This window comes from Schistocerca americana, chromosome X (genome assembly GCF_021461395.2).
Source record: "Schistocerca americana isolate TAMUIC-IGC-003095 chromosome X, iqSchAmer2.1, whole genome shotgun sequence".
NCBI classification, from domain to species: domain Eukaryota; kingdom Metazoa; phylum Arthropoda; class Insecta; order Orthoptera; family Acrididae; genus Schistocerca; species Schistocerca americana.
Genome location: NC_060130.1, coordinates 583134762 through 583162198, shown reverse-complemented (window position 1 = coordinate 583162198; position 27437 = coordinate 583134762). Strand labels below are relative to the sequence as shown.

At 41.7% G+C, this 27437-nt stretch overlaps 1 protein-coding gene across 1 annotated transcript in view; it reads right to left on the bottom strand.

Moving 5' to 3' along the window:
- The window catches only part of LOC124555493 (protein FAM91A1), a 169651-nt gene that overhangs the window by 35256 nt on the left and 106958 nt on the right, over nucleotides 1–27437 (bottom strand). Inside the window, exons 9-12 of the mRNA XM_047129418.1 lie at nucleotides 12149–12312; nucleotides 9284–9432; nucleotides 2121–2193; nucleotides 1377–2047 (exon numbers count right to left, since the gene is read on the bottom strand). Coding sequence (XP_046985374.1) covers nucleotides 1377–2047; nucleotides 2121–2193; nucleotides 9284–9432; nucleotides 12149–12312 — 1057 coding nt within the window. The remainder of the gene's footprint in view (nucleotides 1–1376; nucleotides 2048–2120; nucleotides 2194–9283; nucleotides 9433–12148; nucleotides 12313–27437) is intronic.

Below are 27437 nucleotides of genomic sequence, written 5' to 3'. Positions count from 1 at the left end.
ATAATCAATGGAAAATATAATTCACTAATCACAATCTTTTCAGAGATTCGGTAAATATATATCGAAGCCAATAGCCAAATTTATTTTAACATCATTACTGGAAACTGCTACAGTGATTGTATTCCTTCCTGTGTACTTGTGAACTCTGGTAGAAGTTTATGACTAGCTACAAAAACAAAAAAAAAAAGAGTAACATAAGAGTTTGACCAATAATATGGGGGAGAGGTTCCAAGTAAAAACATACTATTCTTCACTTCCTTCCTTTATAGTATACAATTATTTTTCTATCAGTCTCATTACAGAGAAACCTACGAGTTCTGAAGTGTGTTCATAAGTGTTTGTTAACTGAACCTTAGTCTTACTTTCATTAGATTTTATTGTAGATGATGACTGAACTATAAACTCAGTTACACAAATTGTCAGCATGTAGCCATATATTTACTGATAAAATGTAGTCTAGTTGTTAAATTGCTGCCGCTTTCCACATTATAGCAAGTTATTACAAATATGATCTACAGAAAATGCAGATAACTAAATTAAACAGAAAAACAACAACTGTTATTTGGCTTCATTCGGAATGAAAAGAGTGTTAATAAGGTGTGCTAAAGGCAATCTCACATGTAGGAAATCATGTTTTTAGAAAGGACATGAAGCTTATCATTCATCAATAAATTATACAAATACTTGTAGGATTCCAAGTGTGCCACTCATTAAAGGCAAGAATATGCATGCTAGAGTATGACGGGAACAACTGAACCCAAATATTATAAATGGGTTGGGGACAGTGCAATTTCTGTTTATGTATCACTGTAACTGTTTTTAAAGTAGATATTAACATGAAAAATAAGGAATGATCGGTCTCCACATATTGCATTCTTAACTGGTTCAACATCACAGAAATAATGCTAAAATTGGCAGAAATTTAATTGCAAAGGTGTCACCAAACAGAGGAACACTGTTACTTATCCACGCATTTCTGAGAATTATTTCTCAGAATTCCACAAACCAACCAGGTTGAGGGTAAGAACCATAAATGGTTCAAATGGCTCTGAGCACTATGGGACTTAACATCTGTGGTCATCAGTCCCCTAGAACTTAGAACTACTTAAACCTAACTAACCTAAGGACAGCACACACATCCATGCCCGAGGCAGGTTTCGAACCTGCGACCCTAGCGATCACGCAGTTCCAGACTGAAGCACCTAGAACCACAAGGACACACCGGCCGGCGGTATGAACCATAAACTTAACAATTATTGTGGCTTAATGGATTGAATGGAGTAAAGGCCACAGATACTGTTCACAGTAACACACCGAAAAATTACACACTAATGTTCTATGATGGTAGTTCACAGAGTTATTTTTATTATCCATACCTGAAATTTAGCTATGAAGTCCAACAAGTTGAGGCACAATTTACGACTGGAATGAGTAAGTTGACGCAGACTATCTTCTTGATACAGTTTGTAATGGAGGATATTCTTGCAAATTTCTCTGTTTATTTCCTGGTTAAACAGTGGAATTCCAAAACTACACTCCAAAAGAGTCCATCGATTTATATCTGTAGATATATTCTCAAGATCTCTCTTTTCACTACTATCATTTTCTGAGGACAAGAGGCTACTGTCATTCCTAATTTCATTGTCAACAGACTTTGATTTAATATTTAATTTTTCAGGATATGTGCTATCTATTTCTTTTTTTAAGACAGAAGCACATTCACCATTTGTGAAGCCATTGCTAGGTAATAAATCTACACTAGTGGGCTCTTCAAATGTGTCATCTGGGGATCCTGTTTTCACCCAAGCTTCTACAAAGCTGTCAACATTAGATCCTGAACTGGAGATAGGCGAAATGCACTTAGATTCTTCTGGAGTGTGCCTATAAAAATTACTTTTGTTAGTATGACCATCTATACTGTTCTCTGTATCAACCATACTTATAAAGCCACAGCTGCACTTCAGATCAATAACGTCAGACAGTTTCCTTACAGCAGGATGGGAATTCCAATCAACATCAGTGGTGCACACATTCTGAAAACTGCCACCTGTAAAAAGAAAAAGTCAATAATATATGAAGACAGTAAACACTAACAACAGCACAATTCTCAAAATTCTTACCAATAGCTAGTGGTTTTGAAGACATCGGAAATGGTACCAAGAATGTTTCTGCTACTCGGCTAATACCATAAGCCTGAAAAATAAATGAAAAAGGAACTTACAGAGAGCTAAGGAAAATAAACAATAATCTCTCTTTTCTTTCCTTCTTATATTTACACTTTGTACATACTTATACAGTGAATATAACAGTTCTCAAAGAATTTTTTAAACTCATTTTTCAGTTACAAAGATCATCTGCTGTCCTGTATACACACTTTCAATTGTAAGGGTATGCTAAAACCTATGGAGCCACAGTTTTCTGCTAAGGGCAAACCCTCTGGCCCATGTCTGCACATGAGACAAAGTCACACTGGCTCAGCCAGCTTCTTTGCCGTTCTCCCCTTCAACTGATTGCCATCAGTATGTTGCTGACCTGGGTTTCGGAATATATGCTATCTGGGCAAATCCCAGTGCAGCTGGTTATGATTTTGCAATTTATCACAGACCTTTCTTAGTACATTCTTAAGAAGGTGACCTTTGCTTCAATGACATGAATTTATTTACTGTCCATTAAAATGACCACATTGTGCAAAATAGTGTAACAGTATACTTTGAAACAGTGGCATTTAATTTTCAATAAATATTAATTTTGCAGCCATAAACCAGTATCCAACTTACGCTCAGCGATGTTCTCCCTTATTTTTGTCATATACTCAAACCCATTTCAATACCAACAAAATCATCATTTGACTAGTACTGAATCTACTACTTACAATATACCAATACTCTCACCATATATCCTGTCTCACCATTTTTAATATGGGTGCTATTTTAATCAGCGGTAGGTTACTGATCTCATTTGATTACCGAGGATGATATCTCCTGCACAAATGTCCATCAGTGTGAATGGCTTTATTATAAGATAGTACCATAAGCTTAATCAACAATCAATTTGTTGTTCAATCCCCATCCCCAACTCACATTCTCCACCCATGAGAAGAATTTTCTGTTTATGAAATCTGTTTGTAAAATATGCCATAATAAATGAGTTATCATTTAGGAACAAGAATACCTAGTTTCAAAAAGGCAAACTATGAGGAGCAGTCAAATGAAAACTGAACATCTGCTACAATGGGACCATGGGTTGGTTCCTTTCAAAAGTAATTACCTCATGCATTAAGACATTTAATCTCACTGGGAGATGAGATGATCAAATCCTGTTTCACTGAATGCAGTGGGCTGCTGATAGACAATTGTACCCCCTCTTGCCCTTCCTTGTCTAGTTGAAACAGACGACCTGTATGTCTTTCTTCAGGTCGCCAAAGATGTGAACATCACACAGTGAAAGATCCTGGCTGTATGGAGGATGTTGCAGTGTTACCCAACCAAACTGCCGAAGCATAGCCTTCATCCAATTGGCACTGTGGGCCCATGCATTATCATGCAACAGGATGATTTCATCTGACAACATTCCTGGGCATTCTGACGTTATGGCAAGTCACATTTCCTGCGAAGTGTCTTCACAGCACTGTGCATTGACTGGGCTTCAATGCTCGAGGAACTCTATGATCAGAAGCAGCATCATGTTGCACGATAACGCTAGCCCCTACACTGCTGATTGGACACTTTGCAATTTGGTTGGAAAATACAGCAACATCCCCCATACAGCCCAGATCTTTCACCATTTGAGTTTCACACTTTTGGCAAATTGAAGAAAGATGCGTAGACGTCAATTTCAATCGGATGAGGAAGTGCAAGAGTGGGTGCAGTTGTGGATCCGTCAGCAGCTGACTGCATTCTACAAAACAGGAACTGATTGTCTCACCTCCCATTGGCATAAATGTCTCAATGTGTGCAGTGATTACTTTTGAACAGAACCATTCCATGGTCATGTTGCGGCTGGTGTTCGGTTTTCATTTGACTGCCCCTTATACATTAGATATTTATGAAAATATGAGGCATAAGAATTTAAGTGGTCAGTGGTTTATTTAGGTGAAACATAGATTTATACCTGTTATTTTGTGAATAAATGTCGGCAAAATAATAGTTTCCAAGGAGTACTGTGACACAAAAGTGTTGATTTATGTTTATTGCACTATACAGGGCACTGACATATAGTGCGTGGAGGTGTCCCACTTGTAGGGATTTGAGGCATACATTGTTACTGTCCTCCTCATTAGCATAAACAAGACAGTGCTGCCACCTTGGCCAGGTCTTCAGTTTGGCTTACCAGGTAATAGGTCTTATCTTTATTAACAGCACTACCAAAGGAATGACATTAAAATGAAAACATTCAATTAAGGTTCAGAATTTCAGACTATATTTCATTTATGCAATTTCATGTTATTAAACACACAGAAATGAAAATAACATAATCAATTCAGGTTCAGAATTTGAAAACAGAATTCTCCTACGCAATTTAAAGTAGTTGTGCTTCACATTATTCATCTCCAATGATTCCATTCATTTTATTTCAGTTGATGTTTATCTCTATGGCAGGGTAAGCCTTGGCCCTCTGTCATATTCTTTGCTTTGGTCATTCTATACCTAATAAGGAGAAACTCCTATTGTTTGTTCATGAAAAAGTATGAGCAAAATGTAAGTGAGAATGAAGTTATGGGTCAGCCTAGGAGGAACCCTCAGATGGCCTAATTATTTTTGGCAACTGCTCACAATAGGCAGGGATCTGGGTGTGAGTCCTGCCCTGGCACAAATGTTTATTTTTAACAACAAATTCAACACACTAAAATTTAATTCATAAAAATTTAGGGTGGGTCCTCTTGCAGAGCAGGAAACCATGAGTCAACAGACTGTCCTGCTCATAGATGTGTAAGAAAGCCTTCATTCCACCTGACTGGCCTTCTGCAGATATACCAGTAGTTAGCATTACCAAATGTAGCTTACTGTTCATCACGCTTAGCCACACTTCTCCCCAATGATATATGACTGTGTACCTCTACAGTGTGGCGACAGCATGTAAGTGGATGGCACACTGGGTCACATATTTATCACACATTCTTCCACAGTTGCCATACTTGCTAATTTGTTTTCTTGAATTTCCATTCTTAGTCACGTAAGTAAAAAGACATCTCTTTTACCATAACCTGCATGCAAAGAAGGGATTTGTTCATCCTCCAGGTCCATGTGCTGTATAGCTTGAGGGCACTCAGGGAGTTCAAGATGGTGAGCAATTTCACTGCATGAATATCGAATCTTCTCCAGCACCCTACCAACTACTAATGACCTGAGGATGTACAGCACTTCCATAAACCTCACCTTCGTATCACTTACGTATGGCAATATCATGCAAGATACAAATATAAGGGCCAGAAACTTTCCCAAATCTGTAAAACTTAGAATGGTACTCTTCATTTAAAAGTTAGGTAGGTTAAAACATACAAAATAGTGGTTAACACTAGAACTATCAATAAGACATTTGTGTACCATTGAAAAAACTAAGAAACAATTATATAAATATAATAAACAGACACTGTGAAGTAGTGCATCGTGGCTCATTATTGTGGTCTCACAGACAAAAAGATGTTAGCTTTGATCATTAATAATGAAGAAGTTACATGCAAAGGAGAATATGTAGACAGTGTATCAATGGATTCTGTTTATGATAAAAACCAAAGTGCAGCAGGAAGCTCAGATGAATCAGAGGGCAGCCATGAAGATTTTGACGAATCCCCACGAGTGAATCGTACTGGAAAAGGTAATACATAAAACATTTCTGAAATCATATATTTTTGTTTCACCACTTTCATTGCAACAGTGTTCATTCCTCAAAAAACACTCATTTCACTTATTCCTAAGTGCCACCTCATTCGAAGGGCAATCACATAATCATGGTACAAGAAAAGTTAGCAGAGAGGGTGCTGTTGCAATGGTTTGTAGCAGTGCTGTCAGAGCTGCTAAACTTATTCTCAATCACTTTCAAAGACACACTGAAACAGAGTTCTGTAGTGCCGGAATGGGAAGAATGGTCATTACCAATTAAGGAGCTTCATGCATTTGTTGCTGCTCTGTTTGTTTGGAGAGCTACTGAATCAAAGGAATAGTAGTGGATCTTCTTTGGTCAGAGAAGTGGGGAATATAATTTTACAAGCCCGTGATATCTCACAATTGCTTCAGAGAAATGAGGTTCCTCACGTTTGATTTGAGGTTAACACGCGCAACAGCAAACAAAAAATGACAAGGCTATTCTCGTGTCAGTTACATAGAAAACTGTCAAAGCATGTATATTCCTGCCCCACATATTGGTGTTCATGAGCAGTTGTTTCTGTCCATGTGTAAATGTCGGTTCACTCACTTCATGGCTTCAAAACCTGACAAGTATGGGCAGAAATACGGAATGGCTGTTCATAAATAATTCAAATATATGCTAATGTTTTCCGATATCTTGGCAATGAAAAAACTCATCCTGGTGGTGAACATTTTAGTGACTTTGCAGTGAAAAAACCTTTACGCCCAAACCTAAATAAGGGAAGGACTGTTTCGTGTGACAACTTCTTCACCCCACTTTCCAAAGAAAAATTAGATAGGATGTGCCAGAGTGCAAAATGAAAGTGTGCGAAGACCTATACAAGACTGAAGCTTTCAAAAGTCATGAAATGATCCTTACAGTGTACCAAGGAAAGCCAGAAAAGAACGTAATAATTCTCAGTGCTGATTTGCAAATTGGACCTGACACCAAGTTGAAGTCTGACACAGTGAAATGTTATATTGAAACTACAAGTGGATTAGACGACGTTGACCAGATAGCTTGCAAGTACTCAGTGAAAGCTGGTAAAAGAAGATGGCCTTTTCATACTTTTTCCAATATTCTAGACTTAGCAGGCATCAATGCTTGGATAACCTACAGAGAAGTAACAAACATCAAAGTAAGATGAGATTTCCTTCTCAAGCTCGCAGAGGAACTTGCTATAGTTTTTACAGAAACCCCAGATTAGAGCTCTAGCTATTCACATTGAATAATCAGATGTAGTTGGAAATGGTCACTGCTGTCAGGTGCAAACATCTTCCAATGAAGGGAAAAGTTCATATACTCATAAATGTACATCATGCGACAAACCAGTCTGCAAGAAATGTGTTGTTACAGTTTGCTATATCTGTGTAGATTGCAAAGCTTAGTCTACCAATGATGACAATCTGCAGGTATTTAAAAGGAACATGGTTACTTACATAGACTGTAATGTTAACCTTTAGATGTGTACCATAATGTAAAGCGATATTAGAATATGCCAATATGTTCTTGCTTAATTGTAGAAAGTAGCATTTTGTACTAATTTTTTTTTTTTTTTTTTTTTTTGAGTTGGCTGTATTTCTATAAAAATACAAGATTTCTTCATGATATTACAAAGAATTTTCAAGTACGTGCATATTTAAGTTGACTTGGACAAAAATTTTAAAAGTATTCTGTTTTTATTTTGTTACATGAAAATATTTTAAAATAAATTGTAAGTATCTAGTATTATTGTACTTAATGTTCACAATTAAAACAAAATAATGGACCATTAGAGTGACTATTTGCCACAGAAACACTCATCAACTAAAATAAAAATACTAAGAACAAATTCTAAGATCATTGACTAGAGATGGGACATTTTTGTATCAGCAAACGTTTTATAGAGTTTGAAAATGTCAGTGGTTTTAGTATCAAAAATCAAGAAATACACACTTCTCTATGTAAAAGTCAATAATTGGTATGTTTGGCTCACTCCTTCAACTTCCAAATCGCTTTGGAGGCTTTGGAGAGCAACACAAAGTTGCAAAATTGTCCACTGCACTGGATTTCTTAAGATGGACATTAAACTGTCAATGATGAAGAGGGCTATACTTCCTTGAGAGAATCTTCTTCCTCTCCAAATCTATCAGAAATAAATTCTCCAACTTAGAATCATTAAAAGCATTAGAATACATGAACCATATGGAGATGGCCACAGATGTTCCATTAATGCAGCTATCCAAAAATAGTTTACCTTGAAGTAATGTCATAATGATTTCACATGACTTTCCAATGTCAAAAAGTAAGACTAAGAAATGATGTCTTTGCAGGAAACTCCAAAGAATAGCTATCTCCAATTTGTAAGGCCACACTTCAGTAGGTACTGGTGATGGTTTAGTTCTTCCACAGATTGAGAAGGGGAACCGAATTTACTTATTCCCACGTGTTGAGAATTCCTTAGATTCTGCTTATATGTCCTGCAGAGTGTCCTACAGGTTTTTGTGGTGACCAGGCACATTATCAAAATACTAAATCGAACTTCCACTTGGCAAACAGGCAGATATGCATTCACTCCTGTTGGAAATGAATCCACCACTCTCCACGGATGTACAGTGCTGTTGCCATCACAAAGTGCTCTACTGTTCCTTAAGCAACCTACAATTGTTTGGAGACAGCCCTTTCACAGTACAGTTGCTAGATAATGTAACTAATGCTCAGATTATGTGTAATAGCAAAAACAGCAACAGTGGACGAAATAGGTTGCTTAACATATTTTCTGTTGTATTCAACAAGATGACAGCACCAGAAACTGTAAATAACATGCCAAAAAGTGAAATGAAATAATGATTTTGTAATGTTTAAAAAACTGTTATTTGCAGGTAAGCTGCAAACAGTATTTTCAATGTGACACTATCAGCACAAAATAACTGCTATCATTATGTAAGATAACTACATAACAGTATAATTATCTTACTTTCCCAAATAGCTTTGTATGCCTAAGATATATGAAGGTGTACTGACAAATATTCTTTCAATATGGTATCTGCAAATAGAAAAGAAAGAGTGAGGGTGGAAAATGGCACTGGTAGTACACTATACACCCTCTGTCTCATATCACATGTCAAGTATGTAGATGCTCGTGTCAGACTTAATTTCCTCACCCAAGGAGCAAGTGAATGCTCATTGCCATAGTATATGCTAGCCTCTATTAGAAAATAAGAAACACAGACTGTGAATCTGTATAGGTACTGAAATTAGTGCAGGAGACTCAGGATAAATTATTCAAGAGTGTGTAGATTAATTTTATTTGAATGTTAAATGTCTGGGAATTTTGTCTGTAAAATCTGAGTATTCATAAATATATGAGGAATTAAAAACCAGATATAGCTTCAATTCAATTTACTCTTAGAAATCAGATACATTATAAATCAGACAGTGTTGTTGTTGTTAAACATACCTGGACCAAAACAGCTGAATGGCAAAGTGCTTCATTGAGGGTAAAAATAATATTACTGACAGGTAGAACTCCAGGATCATGTCCCCATGTAGTCACCAAGAGCTTTTCATATTTACAGAATACAGCTGGTAGCCTCTTAATTCGAGAACCTGTAAAATCCAGAGAGAATATATGAATAGCATGAAAGTGATTATAGTTACTTCAAGCAACACTTGTCATTTTGCATCAAAATGTTGTTATAATGCAGTCAATGGAATGCTTTCACAAACATACCAAAACATCACTTAACTTTCAAAAACACAATTTCCTTCAGTGAGACAGAGTCTTTCCTTCTCATCCTCTTCAATAAGTCTCCTCTGACCTGGGGTTCTATGCAACTTTTCCACAATCCTCCCCATTTCCTAAACCTCACCAGTCCTTTTTATTCATCTGTCTTCCTTCCCCTTCAATCCTCCTATGGGTGGAGGAGCCCATGGCTCCAAAAGCTTGTACATGTCATTAACTTTTATGAGTTTTCTTCTGCTGCTGCTTGGTGAGTAGATTTTTGTCTATCTTGTTATATTTTCAAAAACTGTTTATTGTCATTGCTACATTATCATTTAGCATTAATCATATAATCACCTACAGTTGCCATTTTTTTTTTTAATTTTGGAAAGTTAAAGAATGGTTTTTGCTGTATAATACCGATCTTTGTGTGTAAGACCCCAACTATCAAGTGTATCAGTTGTCAAGCAGTGGAGTAGTAGTTGTTAGGAGGGCTACTGGACAAATAATGTACTTTGACAAGCAATGGGATGATGAAATGTTGTTGAACACAATGTATGAAAACTAAGTTTTAGTAAGTGCCAACATATGTGCTGTGTCTACAACTGTGTTGGGTGCCAACTTCTTGCGTATTTTTCCAGCACTGATGAACACAGGAGGAATGCTGGTAATTTGCTTATTGTGTATGGACAAATGAAGTGGATTAATTACAAGCACTTTTCTGGCATGCCAGCTACTGCACAGTTGTGTACATGGTGGTGATCAAACAGTGAACTGGTGCTACAAGCTAACCTACAGCATCACTATGAACTGTGTGCGAAACTGTTAGTGCAATTTCAGGATCTCATAAGCGTATGTAATGTCAAAACTGCTCACAGATGGCAGTAAATGTATATAACTGACAACCACAACACACAGTATATAATGATTTCACTGTCACCATATTCAAATAATTTTTCCCCGGTTCCCAAATTTTATAGTAAAGGCTTTAAATAAACTTCCTTTTTAATTTACTACACCCCATAAACTTGGAGAGTCATATAAAAAGTAATGATTTTCTAAATAAGTTGTTTTGGATATTATATTTAGATAATGAGTAACTATTTTCAATACCTCTCACATTTAGTTCAGCTCACTGTTGAAATAAGGGCTGCAAATTTGCTAGTTTAAAACTTTCCACAGTGATTCTGAGTGAGAATTTTCAAATCTGTTTGAAATACCATTGCGTCATTTTTACAACTGTAGCAGAGCCTATGTGTACCTTTTCATGTTTTCCACTTTCTACAATCTTATTCTTGTCATTATTTTTCAGATAATATAATGCATATTTTTCTGTGGTATTTTCAGCAGAATTTAGTGGTACAGATACTTTTAATAATTTTTTTCCAAACTAAATGTAAAGTATTTTTATTCTACTTAACTTTTCAGATACAGGCCAACACACATGCACAGTTAGCAATTAAATGCAAATGACAAATATTCCAATCCAAAATAAAATGTGGTTGGAGTACATTGTGAAAAGAGCTGCATCACAAGAGAGTTGTGATTCAGTAGCAGAACTTTCAAAATGAATTTTTCACTCTGCAGGGATTGTGCACTGTAACAAGCTTCCTTTGGAGTTTGGAAAATAAGAAAGATATACTGACAGATCGGAACTCAGATGAGATGTGAATTGTGCTTGGCTTGCTCAGTTAACTGCTTTGCCTGCAAAAGGCAAAGTTCAAGGTTAAATTTGTTCAAATGGTTCAAATGGCTCTGAGCACTATGGGACTTAACATCTGAGGTCATCCGTCCCCTAGAACTTAGAACTACTTAAACCTAACTAACCTAAGGACATCACACACATCCATGCCCGAGGCAGGATTCGGACCTGCGACCATGGCGGTCACGCGGTTCCAGACTGAAGTGCTAGAACCGCTCGGCCACATCAGCCGGCCGTTAAATTTGTAACACACTGGGTTAGTGTGATCTATTTAACAATTTATGGAGTTTACATGGTAGTCACCACGTGCGTAATATAGCACTCGACACTCTACAAATATGAAAACAAGTACTGTAATTATTTGTAATGACCATGCAGAACAAACATTTTAGTGTGGTATTGTATATGATGTTCAAAAATTGTATTCATCTTCTATATCTTTTTCATATTTTACAACAAAACCCAAAAATACCTCTCTCTCAATCCTTAATAATACTGTACTCTCTGTTCCCACTTAAAATACTTGAAAAAATTCTCTCTCTTCTGCAAATAACATTCAGGCAATCTCATATAAAGAAGTGGAATGCATTAATAGTGACAGAAGTATGAAAAGTATTATCCTCATAAGAGGAATTTTCTATAGCAAAGGTACGACATTTGTGTCTAACACCTGTAGAAAGATATCTGAAGGTATGAACATTCTCATAAAATAAGCACTACTGCTACTGCAATTTGTGTGTTAATTTGACATCCACGCTGAAGTTACTTCCTGGTTTACCACTGTATAAAGTTCTTCCTGAAATAAAGCATGTGATAATTTTTGTAATGAAAAAAAGCTGCAATGCATTAATTACCAGGCAGAATACCTTCTTTAACATAATGTCACATTAAATTCTTACCTTTCACTAGAAGTAGAGATGGAGGACCATATCCAGTAATATAATATATGAACAGTTTAAACCACACACTATTTACTTCCGGAATAGCAGGTCCTAGGTGAGGTGGCATACAGCTGCTAATTGGTCTTATTTCTTTACTCAGTGGCGCCATCGAAACAAGCAGCCTGCAACACAAACACACAGTGTTTTCCTTTAATGATCTGCAAATATAAAGAAGAACAGAGAACACATGAACAGACACCAGACACGTGTGTGTGTGTGTGTGTGTGGGGGGGGGGGGGGGGGGGGGGAGAGATCAAGAAACTACTAAGGTGTACAATTCAACTTTAAATTGTATGTTCTATCATCATGAGAATTTTAATTGTTATCATTTCCAAAACAATTAGCAAAAAAATACAACCATACTGCCCCCCTCCCCATTCCTCTTTTCTCCTTTCTTTCAGATAGTGGAAATACTGGCATTGTGGTAAGACAAGGTTCTCATAAATTTACGGAATTGTTCTTGCCAAGGTCATTGCCAATTTCATTTGAATCTTTTTTTTCCTCTAGGATTGAAATTTATTTTGTTTTAGCTTGTCAAATCTGCTATATTACCACAACATATTGTGTTAGAACACACTTTAAACATGCTATAAGAACTCAAGTGATGTTTAATGATTTGATTAGATTCTAACATAGTTGCGTCATTCCTAATGGAATTCACTCTTGTATAATTTATTTTATTTTAGAATCACTAATAAAAAGAACAGAATTTTTTTGGGTTTAACATCCTCTCAAAAGGTAGGGTCCTCACATAGAACTCTCTCTCTCTCTCTCTCTCTCTCTCTCTCTCTCTCTCTGTGTGTGTGTGTGTGTGTGTGTGTGTGTGTGTGTGTGTGTGTGCGCGTTTTTTTAAGACAGCAGATTTCTGTCTTTGAGGGTCTAATAGCAAATGATGGTCTTCATATCTAGAAGTTTTGTAGCTGATGGACAAAATTGTCCAACTCTGGAACACATGGCCTGGCATCTGAAGTACTGTCATCAGATGGTTAATAAGTTTAATGGTGGCAGACAAATGCTGGTGTTAAAGAAAATATGGATTGACAAAAGATGGCTGTACCAATTTGTCTTAGACATGTCATTTACCTGGATATTTTCTGGTAATGTTCATAAAAAAAGTTAAAATAATTCAGAATGTACCGGCCTACCTTCCATAGATGAAGGGACTCGCATAAGGCGTTGGCTGATATGCTCTCGATGTATGTTGATATTAAACAGAGAGACTGGGATACAATACAGCCCATTGTGACATTTGCATACAACACAGTGTAGCAAGACACTTCAGTTTATACACCATTCTTTCTGTTCCACATTCACCCTTTTATCCTCACAGACCTCTGGAAGTTTGACCAAGTCTTTGTTCGACATGATACTGCGTGCAAGCCCCTGCAGTCACTGTATGATGGAACATATCCAGTCCTCAGCAGGATGAGAAAATGTTTAAGGTTGATGTTATGAGTATGCCAACTACTATCTCCATTGACTGCCTTAGACCTGTTTTCTGCACTTCCTATTATGGTACAAACAAAACATCTGATAGACCTATCACAGACATGACAGAATTACCTGGCACCCATCACACACAAGCCACAACAGATATTGGACATCAACCATGCTGACTCACCAGCTGCCTTGGCAAAACCTGTTGTCATGCGATGTGGAGGTCATGTCCACTTCAATAGAACATATCGTTAGCATTTGGAGGGAGGAGGGTGATAAAGTGATTGTACACCATAATGACATATGTGATTCAGAGGTAAATTGATTATGCTCCACAAAATGATCGCTGACACATGTTTATTCCTTGTTTTTTTAAATTATTCCTTGGCTTTGTATTTTGATGTTTTCTCAGGCTGTTCTGTGTCCTTGTATAATACATTATTAAATGTTGCCAATAAAGTGAACATATTTAAACCACAATGGTTCAAAAATTTCATGGAACAATCTATATGATGGGAAAGTTTTATATTTCACAGTAGATTCAAAGTTTGGAATTGGTGTCTAGCACCCTCTACCAATTACTTAAGTGGGAATTGTGGGGTAATTATGTCACTGTAGAATAACTAATGGTGTTGAAAAATCAGCGGAATTCACAAAAAATAACAAGACTCAAGGACACAACCTAGCACCTGTCAGGTTCTATGAAACAAAACTGTTATTGAATCATTTCCACTCTTGATCATCATTTACTGCAGATCACATGAGCAAATAACAGTTCCCAGTGACTGAGAAATGACCCAAGTCACACTGGTTAACAACAAAGGATTACAGAACTTATAAACTACACAACTTCTCTCTCTTTATAGTGTAATTCTACAAACAAATTTTTAAGTCCAAACATAATAATACATTTAGAACAAAATTACATTCCCCATGGTTAAACAGCACAGACTGCAAAAACATTCATCATGTGAAATTCAATATGCACTTCACAAGGCATCCAAAGGATTGTGGTTATGAGGGAAAAGTGCAAGGTGAAGTTACCTCTGACACTAGACTTGACGGTAGAATGTTTCCACGATCAGAGAGCATCACACGGGGTACTCCGTGATGCAAAATGATGTCCCCTACAAGGACTTTGCAATTTCTGGAGTTTTGGCAGTCAGCACAGCTTTGATGACAGCACAGTGCGTGACATGCCCCGGACATAATTGTGGCATTTGCTTCCATTGACATTCATTACAGTGGTTCATATAGAATCTAACAGATTGCTAGATACTTGACCAGTGATAGCTGAGTTTGTTCTGTCTAGTTTTCAAGAATACCAGGTGACCAGATGTTGAAAACACCATGGAAATACTTCAGGATAGCTGGCTGTATATGAGCCGGGATAACTAACAACGATTTCTGCACCACTGGATCGCAGTTCCTCTTATACAATGTTCCATCTACACTCCTGGAAATTGAAATAAGAACACCGTGAATTCATTGTCCCAGGAAGGGGAAACTTTATTGACACATTCCTGGGGTCAGATACATCACATGATCACACTGACAGAACCACAGGCACATAGACACAGGCAACAGAGCATGCACAATGTCGGCACTAGTACAGTGTATATCCACCTTTCGCAGCAATGCAGGCTGCTATTCTCCCATGGAGACGATCGTAGAGATGCTGGATGTAGTCCTGTGGAACGGCTTGCCATGCCATTTCCACCTGGCGCCTCAGTTGGACCAGCGTTCGTGCTGGACGTGCAGACCGCGTGAGACGACGCTTCATCCAGTCCCAAACATGCTCAATGGGGGACAGATCCGGAGATCTTGCTGGCCAGGGTAGTTGACTTACACCTTCTAGAGCACGTTGGGTGGCACGGGATACATGCGGACATGCATTGTCCTGTTGGAACAGCAAGTTCCCTTGCCGGTCTAGGAATGGTAGAACGATGGGTTCGATGACGGTTTGGATGTACCGTGCACTATTCAGTGTCCCCTCGACGATCACCAGTGGTGTACGGCCAGTGTAGGAGATCGCTCCCCACACCATGATGCCGGGTGTTGGCCCTGTGTGCCTCGGTCGTATGCAGTCCTGATTATGGCGCTCACCTGCACGGCGCCAAACACGCATACGACCATCATTGGCACCAAGGCAGAAGCGACTCTCATCGCTGAAGACGACACGTCTCCATTCGTCCCTTCATTCACGCCTGTCGCGACACCACTGGAGGCGGGCTGCACGATGTTGGGGCGTGAGCGGAAGACGGCCTAACGGTGTGCGGGACCGTAGCCCAGCTTCATGGAGACGGTTGCGAATGGTCCTCGCCGATACCCCAGGAGCAACAGTGTCCCTAATTTGCTGGGAAGTGGCGGTGCGGTCCCCTACGGCACTGCGTAGGATCCTACGGTCTTGGCGTGCATCCGTGCGTCGCTGCGGTCCGGTCCCAGGTCGACGGGCACGTGCACCTTCCGCCGACCACTGGCGACAACATCGATGTACTGTGGAGACCTCACGCCCCACGTGTTGAGCAATTCGGCGGTACGTCCACCCGGCCTCCCGCATGCCCACTATACGCCCTCGCTCAAAGTCCGTCAACTGCACATACGGTTCACGTCCACGCTGTCGCGGCATGCTACCAGTGTTAAAGACTGCGATGGAGCTCCGTATGCCACGGCAAACTGGCTGACACTGACGGCGGCGGTGCACAAATGCTGCGCAGCTAGCGCCATTCGACGGCCAACACCGCGGTTCCTGGTGTGTCCGCTGTGCCGTGCGTGTGATCATTGCTTGTACAGCCCTCTCGCAGTGTCCGGAGCAAGTATGGTGGGTCTGACACACCGGTGTCAATGTGTTCTTTTTTCCATTTCCAGGAGTGTATTAATTAGATTTGTCCTTTGGTTGGTTCCTCATTCTTCAAAACTTCTATGGTTTTCAGCAATGTTCGACCTTCCCTTCCGTTCAGCAGCAACATAATTTAATGCAGAGATGACTGAGACTTCGTCCACACTGCAGTGTTCCACCATCTTGCCAGTCAACCTGATGGATCCTCCAGGCTCGTGAGGCAGCATTGAGAATGGTAATCCATGACAACAGTGAATGGTTTGCCAAATAAACATGGATAGAGCTTGCTGATGGGTCAAACAACTGCAAGGCACCCTTTCACAGCTGTAGAGTGATTATTTTTGGACACAGAGTACTCTGGAGGTATATACTATCGCCCTTTCAGCCTCTTCCTGAATTTGTACTAGAACTGTCCAAATCCCAAAACCACTAGCATCAGTATGAAGTTCTGTCTTGACTTTGTCATACAATGCTAAAACTGGAGAAGATTTAAGCACCTCACAAGAACAAGGAAACACCTTTCTTGTACCTCGTTCTGGGACTATGTGGCATCCCCTTGCAGTAGTTCTTGCAAGGGACATGCATTGGAATGGAGTCCTTTAAGAACCAGCAGTATTACGAACCCATTCTCAGGAAATTTCTCACATTACAAGCATACCACAGAGTTGGAAACTCTGTAACTGTTCTTATTTTCTCTGATCTGTCTGTACTCCACTGCCATTCACTTGTCACAAGATTTTTATTTCTTGGAAATGGAAAGGCACTTTTTGGGATTCAGGCAGAGACAAGCATTCTCAACACATTTCAACACAGTTGTGTACTTCAAATGACACTGAAAAAAACAACTGTGTCATCCAGATAGAAAATACGCATCGTCGATTTGAGGTGTTGAAGCAAGCTGTCACAAATTCAAAGGTGGCTGGAGCATTACATAGTCCAAATGGCATTACTTTCAATTTATAGAGGTCATCGAGAATTACGAAGACAATCTTTTCCCTGTCAGCCTCATCAATCTTGATTTTGCCAGTATTCTGACTGTGTGTCTGTAGTTTAGAAATACTTTTCTCCACTTTAGATTTGAAAGCATCCAAAACTAATGCTGGATAGATGTTAGTCACTGATGATGTTCCTCAGCTAGGGTATATCCTAATGGTAGTTCAATAGTAGCTTCCTCTTCTGTGTTGTCTGTAGAGGTAGCAGAGCACACTATTCTTCCTCAATGACCCCAATGTGCACCTGCTGAACTGGTTCGGTTCCCTATGCACATACCTTCAGCGGTGAATTGTGGATGCTCACGACAGTAACCCAAACTTCCCATTGACCACCTACAATGCTAACGATCATCACTGGCATGTAGATTTCTTTTGTGAGCCTGATTAGCTTTGTGCAATCAACAAATGCTTCACACTTGAACTGTGGATCTCAACTGTAGACTGAAACTTGTCTTGATGATGATGTGGTAACAGCATCTTCAACAGTAAACAACTGCACAGAGTAATCTTTGTTATGCGTGCTTGCTGGAATAGGTTCATCAATCTGGAGCTCTGATACTCCACAGTCAATGACTGCATGCAATGCCTGCAAGAAGTCCCATCCACTAAGACCACATTCTATTAAATGACAAATTCAAAATGCTGTGTTCTGTCACTTATAGTTATTTATGTAATACATATCCCATTGGCTGGACATACAGAGCTACTGTAAATGATTCAATTGCAAAAGTATTACATGTACAAATATGGCTGATGCATGAACAGAACTGTAAACTCACGAAGTATGTATTTTGCACTCTAAAAAGATTCTATGAGGCCCCTCTGGTCACATGACAAATACCTAAACAGTAATCAAGTTTGTTCCATACCTCATGTAACAACACCCTGTCAATGGCTATCATGGCAGCATTGATGCATTCTCGCAGTTGTCCCAGTGTTCTTGCATATGGGAGTATGTAAATGTGGTCCTTAATGTACCCCCAAAGGAAGTCACAAGGCGTTAGGTCATGTGATCTGGGGGGCATTTCAAGGAAAGAGAGCCACATCATATTCATCATTTGGTCCCCTCCCCCAAATCAAACAACCAACCATATTCACCACTATACCCAATGCAGCGAATGGAAAGTTTGCCGTTTACGTAGCGACGAACAGCGATGCTACTATGAGGGGTTGCCCCATCTTGTTGAAAGATGAAATTCTTGGAATCAGCAGTCAGTTGTGGCAACAAACACTGATAGTTATTCACATCAAGGTAAAATGTACTCATCACAATCTTCTCACAGAAGAAAAACAGCCCATACAGCTTCGTCTGTGACACTGAACATGAACTTAGCCTTCGGCAAATCTGCCCAACACTCCCACATTGTGGTGATTAACCTTTCCAGACAAATAAATGGTGCTTCTTCACTGATCATCTGTTTGGAGGCAAAATGTTCATTCTCAAGTGCTTATTGCATTGTGGTGAAAAATGGAAGGCACTGGCAATCTTCCAATTTTAATTGCTGCACAAGCTGCAGACAGTACAGTTTGCAATGTAACAGCCATCACAAAATCTTCCAAACAGTTTGCTGCGGTATTCCAAGTTTGTGGCTTATGCGGACTGTTGATTCTTTTTTTTTCAACTGAAAACTTTCTCTCACCCTCTCCATGGTTGCATCTGGCAAACATGGTAGAGGGCACTTTTCTGTTTACAGAGACAACCAATGTCCCTAAATTGCTGAGACCAATACATCATGTTCTGCTTACTTGGCAGTTCTTTTACGTAATTCCTTCTAAATGCATGCTGCACTGTTGAAACAGACAAATATCTTGCATACTGCAACACACAAAAACTCTTTTCTTGCTTCGTCACAATTTTTTCCAGGCACTGCACTCATAATGCCAACTGGTGGGCACAATGCAAACTCGGTGAGTTTACAGTTCTATTCATGCATCAATCATATTTGTACATGTAATACTTCAGAAACTACAGAACTCTGAAAACAAATGAATCATTTATAGCTGCCTTGTATTTCCCATTTATGATCTTCAGCAGTGTATTTCCCATTTGTGACCTTCAGCACAATCGCTTTCATATCATGTAAAACAATCTTCTTTAGCTGATGATGATAAGCGTTCCACATTACAGAAATAGAAGTCTAAATCGAATAGTGCCCAGACTGGTTGACTGTAGATGAAATTCCATGTCATCTTGGCAACTGTCATCCATGGAGTAGACTCAACTCCATAGACAGTCATCTCACTTCATTTTCCTAAATTTGGTGGCTAGGCAAGCGGCTGGTACCTTCGTGCAGTGACAGGGAAAAGCTACAACATGCCGAGGGTGACAGGGAAAAGCTACAACATGCTGAGGAGTAACCTCATCCAGGGTACAGTAATGAGATTCGTCCCACAGGTCAGCTACATTCATCTGCAATTGACTGTTGTGATGGTTGATGTCTTGTGGCATAGTAGTCATCAAACACTCATCTCCTTTCTCTGCAGTAGTGCACAGTGTGTCTGGGCATCCAATGAAAACAGAATGGCATGTTTTCTTCCATCCTTCAAATGTGTGTTTTTCTGTGGGACATTTAACTTGGTGGAAAAGTTTGTTGTACCTGCATTGGTCCAAAGTAGGGTTGTTGTTCAATTGGGGGGGCGGGGGGGGGGGGGAGGTGATAAGGCTGAGCCCATTCTTCATGATGTGCTCGACTGGTGGTGGACACTCATGCCACCTCTTGTTCAATATTCTCTATTACCTCCCTACACGTGGAGTTGACACTCAAGGGTTCTATCACAATAGATACTCAGTCCAACATTTCTGGCTGCCCTACATTGCTGTATATCTTCTCATACAGTCTGGTTTATAAGAGAGGTGAGCTCATGGTGATCTTCTACAACTGCTACAGGGGCCTCATGTGGGAGTCGGCTTTTGTCTCACTCTTTTCTATTACATTTTCTTGATTCCCTGGCACCACTTGATGAATTACTCTGTCATTGTGACATCCATTATCAGATGATCTCAATAAATGTCTTCTGCAACTCCTTTCATCAAGTGTGAGATTTAGTCAGCTTCTGTCATATTTGGATTCACAATGTGGCATAGGGTGAAAATATTCTACATGTAAGACCGTCATTTCTCTGTGACATTGGGCCCTGTTCTTAGATTGTATTCCTGCAGCGTCGATTTACTGATGATTGTAGCCAAACGTTTGCTTTGGTTCAGCCTGGAAATTGTTCCAGCTCTTGAGCTTTTCTTAGTCGTTTTCAAACCACTGGTGGGCTGTACTGCCTAAATAGAAGTGCCAAACACATCATGCAATCCCACCTGTTGTGTATGGTGGCTCGGCTGAATTCTTTCACTGAATTTGATGGGACCTGACCAGTGTCTTCAAAGAACACTGATGGATGCCTGATGTACAGCTGAATTACTGCTGGCTTGGAGTCCACTGGTCTCCTCAATATACACATCTTAGGAATGACTTACTGCTTGTATTCTGGTTCCTGTCCATGTAGGCAACAGCTATTACATTGTCTAACTGGAGCCATAGTGTTGCAGATGCTTTGAAGTACCTGGCATCTTCACCTAACAATGTCATGTGGTATCCACAATCAAGCCCAAATCCGAAACCAGGGTTATCAGAGAAGTACAACATTTAGCACTGATAGCCAATTTGTTACAGACACCACCATACAGACAGAATATAACTGCCTCCTGGACAGAGACTGCAGCTATATAGGCACTGAAGCGCCAAAGAAACTGGTATAGGCATGTGTATTCAAATAAGCAGATATTTAAACAGGCAGAATATGACACTGTGATCAGCAATGCCTGTACAAGCTTTTGGCACAGTTGTTAGATCAGTTAATCCTGCTAGAATGGCAGGTTATCAAGATTTAAGTGTGTTTGAACATTGTGTTATAGTCGGCACTAGAGCAATGGGACACGGAATCTCTGAGGTAGCCATGAAGTGGAGATTTTCCTGTATGACCACTTCACAAGTGTACCATGAATATCAGAAGTCCAGTAAAACATCAAATCTCCGACATCCCTGCGGCCGGAAAAATAGCCTGCAAGAACGGGACCAACGACAACTGAAGAGAATCATTTAATGTAACAGAAGTGCAACCCTTCTGTAAATTGTTGCAGATTTCAATGCTGGATCAACAACAAGTGTAAGCTTATGAATCATTCAACGAAACATCATCAATATGGGCTTTTGGAGCCAAAGACCCACTCATGTACCCTTGATGACTGCATAACACAGAACTTTACACCTTGCCTGGGCCCTTCAACACTGACATTGGATTGCTGATGACTGGAATCATGTTGCCTGGTCAGACGAGTCTTGTTTCAAATTGTATTGAGTGGATGGACGTGTATGGGTATGGAGACAACCTCATGAATCCATGGACCCTGCACATCAACGGGGGACTGTTCAAGCTGGTGGAGGCTCTGCAATGGTGTGGGGTGTGTGCAGTTGGAGTGATATGGGACCCCTGATGCGCCTAGATACGACTCTTGACAGGTGACAGGTATGTCTGCATCCTGTCTGATCACCTCATCCATTCGTGTCCATTGTGCATTCCATCCTGTCTGATCACCTCATCCATTTGTGTCCATTGTGCATTCCAACGGACTTGGTCAATTCCAGCAGGACAATGTGACACCCACTATGTCCAGAATAGCTACAGAGTGGCTCCAGGAACACTCTTCAGAGTTTAAACACTTCCACTAGCCACCAAACTCCCCAGACATGAACATTATTAAGCATATCTGGAATGCCTCACAACATGCTGTTCAGAAAAGATCTCCACCCCTTTTTACTCTTGCGAATTTATGGACAGCCCTGCAGGATTCATGGTGTCAATTCCCTCCAGCAGTACTTCATACATTAGTCAAGTCCATGCTATGTCATGTTGCGGCACTTCCGGGTGCTTGCGGGGGTCCTACATGATTTTAGGTAGGTGTACCAGTTTCTTTTGTCCTTCAGTGTATATGCATCAAATATTCCAGAATATACAAACATAAGATATTTCGAGAACTTTCCACAACTGACAATAACTAAATAACAAATAACTGCTGGTGGTTGGGTTTGAACCAAAGACCTTGTAAAAAATAACTACACTCACTGATGGCGCTGCAGTCGCGGGATAATTTGAACCTTCCGCTGGACGCCATTATAGTGGTTGTAGTCTGATGTGTTGTCTAGTATTGTTGTTTATGAAGACCCTGATTCAACGTTGTATATTTGTTGGGGCGTACATACAGTATTTGTTACTCGTAATTCTACTGTCTGTACATTCCAATCAAAAGAAGTACAATGGTGAAGAGTTGTGCAGCGATTAATAGTACAATTAAATTCGAGAAAGGAACGAATATTACATTTCACAGGTATGTGAATATTTTAAGTTGTTTTGTATGTCAGTGCACTTGCTTAATAAATGTTTTTGTAACATGGTATTAGCATAATGGCTGTGCATCTATTCGCAGGTTTCCTTTCTCAAAACCACAGCTGTTACAAAAATGGTTACACGCTGTCAGGAGGCAAGATTTCCAACCGACAGAATACCATTTTATATGTTCTGATCATTTTGAAGAAAGTTCGCTGATCGATAGTATTTTCATGGTCTAGATTAGGTTGAAACTTGATAATTTGGTCGTGAGTTGCCAAAGCACTATGCCATATATAATGCACTTCTCGTCACAAAATCTAAAGCAAGGTAGAGTCAGAAAATATCTATTAATATAGTGGGCAAATCTCCGAGTATTTTGACGCATTTTGCGTACATCTATCGTAAATGAACTACGAAAAATGCTAGGGGTCCAGTACATAACTTTTAGCTACGGCAGATTCCATGTAGTATGTAAGATAAATTCATAAACAGTGACTAGTTGCTGTTTGTTCATAAATTAAAAAGTATATTGTAGTAACGTATTTAAATGAGGCATTCTGTTTGCGACCTAACTCAAGGGAAAGCATTTTATAACCAAAAGCGATGTATAAACATTCGATCTCCGCGTGTCAGTTTACCGCTCTAATGGCCTCCGGCCAGCTATTCAATTTGTCTGCTCTTCACAGTCGACCAATCGTGCGGTTGTGGGGGCCTGGTTTGAACTGACAATCTGTAGCATGCCAGCCAGCAACATCAGAAACTATGCTACACAGCAAGCATATCTCATGCCAATACTGTTACATCACTCTGGAACTAGGTTACTCAGCAGGCAAGAGACACAGTTTTCTTATGGAGTCTCAATCCAGATATTTCCAAAACAACCTTTTGGCCCATATTATTCTCATGCCTCTCTTTTTACACACACACAAACATGTAAGTGAAACAAACCTTAAGTGTGCATCATTCAGAGTCCCTGGAAGCAGTTTTCTGCACCAACAAAGAGTTCTTGGCTGACCTTGTAGAGGTCTGTATAATGTGAAGGAAAGTACTTTCAAAAGATAATAAAGAAAATATTTCAGAAAAACAGGCATCCTCTTGCAAAAAGAAAGGCAAGAGATTCAGGAATTTGCAGCAACAAAGACACCAGATACATACAGCTGGATAAAAAGGGCATAGATAATTTCTTAAGTTAACTGCTGACAAAGAGACAGAAGCAGAAGAAATAATCACAGCAGCAAAAAATGCCCCCTAATACCCGTAAATTTCTTCATGCAGTTATCAATAAAAACACTGTTCTCCACAGATGACTCACAATACACTTTCCTTGATGGGTATGTTGAATGGTGGTGGTGGTTGTTGGGATGTTTAAGGGGGACTAAACAGCGAAGGTCATCAGTCCCCCATTCCAAAATCAGGCGAGCCGAAAATCTACGGAGCAGATAAAAACCAAAGGGGGGGGAGACGTCCCCCCAGGCGCTAGAAGAACACAAATGCAGCAAGAAACACTACAGACAAGAACAGGACAGAGGAACACCAGACAGAAAGAAACAGAAGAAAGGAGGATGGCCGGAGACTGGTTGACTGACCATGAGAAAAAAAAAGGGAAAGAGTCAACCATCTGACGGCACACCAGAACAGCAACAGACACAAGGACAAAAGACACAGAAAGGGAAAAGGCGCAGGACCTCCCTAAATCGAACCATAAAAAGGACTACTACGGATAAAATGTAAAACATTGTCAGCCATGGAGGCATCGTCGGATAAAACCAAAGCCAAAATGCCCGGGATATGAAAAGATTGCCGGAGTGTGCGCAGTCGAGGACACTCCAGCAAAATGTGGCCGACCGTCAGCCGGGACCCACACCGACACAAGGGGGGATCCTCCTGACGCAACAGATGGCCGTGCGTCAGGTATGTATGGCCGATGCGCAGCCGACACAGGACTACCGAGACCCTGCGAGAAGCCCGCAGGGAGGAGCGCCACACATCGGTCGTCCCCTTGACAGCCCGCAGTTTATTCAGGGCTGTCATGCCACGCCACTCAGCAGCCCACATCCCAATCAGCTTACGGCGCAACAACAGCTGCTGGTCGCGAGCCGTAAGGCCGACCTCCAAAGCCGGGGCGTCGATCGCCCCTTTGGCCAGCCTGTCTACACGTTCGTTCCCTGGGATGCCAACATGACCGGGCGTCCAAACCAAGACCACCGAATGACCAGAACGGGCAATGGCGGAAACAGTCTCCTGAATAGGGGACACCAGAGGAGAGGAGGGATAGCAGCGGTCGATGGCCTGAAGGCTGCTCAGGGAGTCACTGCAGATCACGATGGACCTACCTGAGCAGAAACGCATATGCTCAAGAGCGCGCAAGATGGCCACCAGCTCTGCAGTAAAAATACTGCAGCCAGCCGGCAAGGAGCGTTGCTCAACATGGGCAGAGTGAGCAAAGGCGTAGGCAGTGCGACCATCAACCAGGGAACCATCAGTGTAGACAGGCTCACAGCCCGGAAATGATTCGAGGAGCGCAAGAAAACGGCGACGGAGGGCCACAGGCGGAACCGAGTCCTTAGGGCCCTGTGCCAAATCCAGACGGACAGACGGCCGGGACAAACACCAGGGAGGCGTAGGTGTACGGACCCGGAAGGGAGGCAGAAGAGGGAATGACCCCAGTTCTGACAGCAGGGACTGGACACGGACAGCTACGGAAAGCCCAGACCTAGGTCGCCGTTCGGGCAGATGGAGGACCACGGCAGGGAAAAGCAGGCGACGATTGGGATGGCCTGGCGAGCAATGGACGTGGACAGCATAGTCGGCGAGCAGACGATGGCGCCGAATCCGCAGCGGGGGAACCCCGGCCTCCACCAGTAGACTATCCACGGGACTAGTGCGAAAAGCGCAAGTTGCAAGCCGAACCCCACAGTGGTGTATGGGGTCTAACAACTTCAACACTGAGGGTGACGCAGACCCATAGGCCAGGCTCCCATAATCAAGCCGGGACTGCACAAGGGCTCTGTACAATCGCAGCAGCGTGCAGCGATCTGCACCCCAAGACGTGTGGCTAAGGCAGCGGAGGGCGTTGAGGTGCCACCAGCATTTTTGCTTCAGCTGAGTAACATGAGGAACCCATGTGAGCCGGGCATCAAACACAAGTCCCAAGAAGCGGCAAGAGTCCACCACTGCAAGCAGGTGGCCGTCGAGGTAAAGTTCAGGATGAGGGTGGACCGTCCGACGCCTGCAGAAGTGCATTACTCGAGTCTTGGCAGCAGAGAAGTGAAAACCATGAGTCAGAGCCCATGATGCTGCCTTGCGAACGGCGACTTGCAGCCTGCGTTCGGCGACTCCCGTAGTCGTGGAGCTAAATGAGATGCAGAAGTCGTCGGCATACAAAGAAGGAGACACCGACGACCCCACTGCTGCAGCCAGACCATTAATGGCCACTAAAAATAAGGAGACGCTCAACACCGAGCCCTGCGGGACCCCATTTTCCTGTATATAAGGGGAACTAGAGGTGGCACCGACTTGCACCCGGAAAGAGCGGCGCAATAAAAAACTTTGAAGAAAAGCCGGGAGCCGACCACGAAGACCCCACCCATGCAAGGTGGCGAGGATGTGATGCCTCCATGTGGTGTCATACGCCTTCCGCAGATCGAAATATACAGCAACGAGATGCTGACGTCGGGCAAAGGCCGTACGGACAGCAGATTCCAGCCGCACCAAATTGTCCACTGCAGACCGGCCCCGACGGAAGCCACCCTGGGATGGAGCGAGGAGACCGCGCGACTCAAGGACCCAACACAAACGCCGCCCCACCATACGTTCGAGCAATTTGCACAAAACGTTGGTGAGGGTAATGGGACGATAGCTGTCCACCGACAGTGGGTCCGCACTGGGTTTCAAGATGGGGACAATAACACCCTCCCGCCATTGCGACGGGAACACGCCTTCGCTCCAAATGCGATTAAATATCGCGAGAATGTGTCTCTGGCAGTCCCTGGAGAGATGCTTCAGCATCTGCGCGTGGATGCAGTCTGGGCCTGGTGCTGTATCAGGGCAATCGGCGAGGGCGGTGAGGAATTCCCTCTCGCTGAAAGGTGCATTGTATGTTTCAGAACGACGCGTGTGGAATGAGAACGGCGTCCGCTCGGCTCGCTCCTTTAGAGAGCGAAAGGCGGGGGGATAGCATGCAGTCGCAGAGCTCTGAGCAAAGTGCGCGGCTAGCCGTTCAGCAATGGCGGCAGCGTCCGTGCAGACAGCGCCGTCCAAGGAGAGCCCAGGGACACCCATAGGGGTCTGGGAGCCATAAATCCGCCGGATCCGGGACCACACGTGCGAGGACGAGACACGGGAGCCCAGGGAGGAGACGTACCTCTCCCAGCACTCCTGCTTACGCCGTGCAATAAGACGACGGGCGAAGGCACGGAGCCTCTTAAAGGCGATGAGGGTCTCCAGAGACGGGTGCCGCCTATGACGCTGGAGAGCCCGCCTACGGTCGCGAATAGCCTCAGCAATCTCCGGCGACCACCAGGGGACAGCCTTCCGCCGAGGGAGGCCAGAGGAACGGGGGATGGCAGCCTCGGCCGCTGAAATGATGGACGTGGTGAAAACA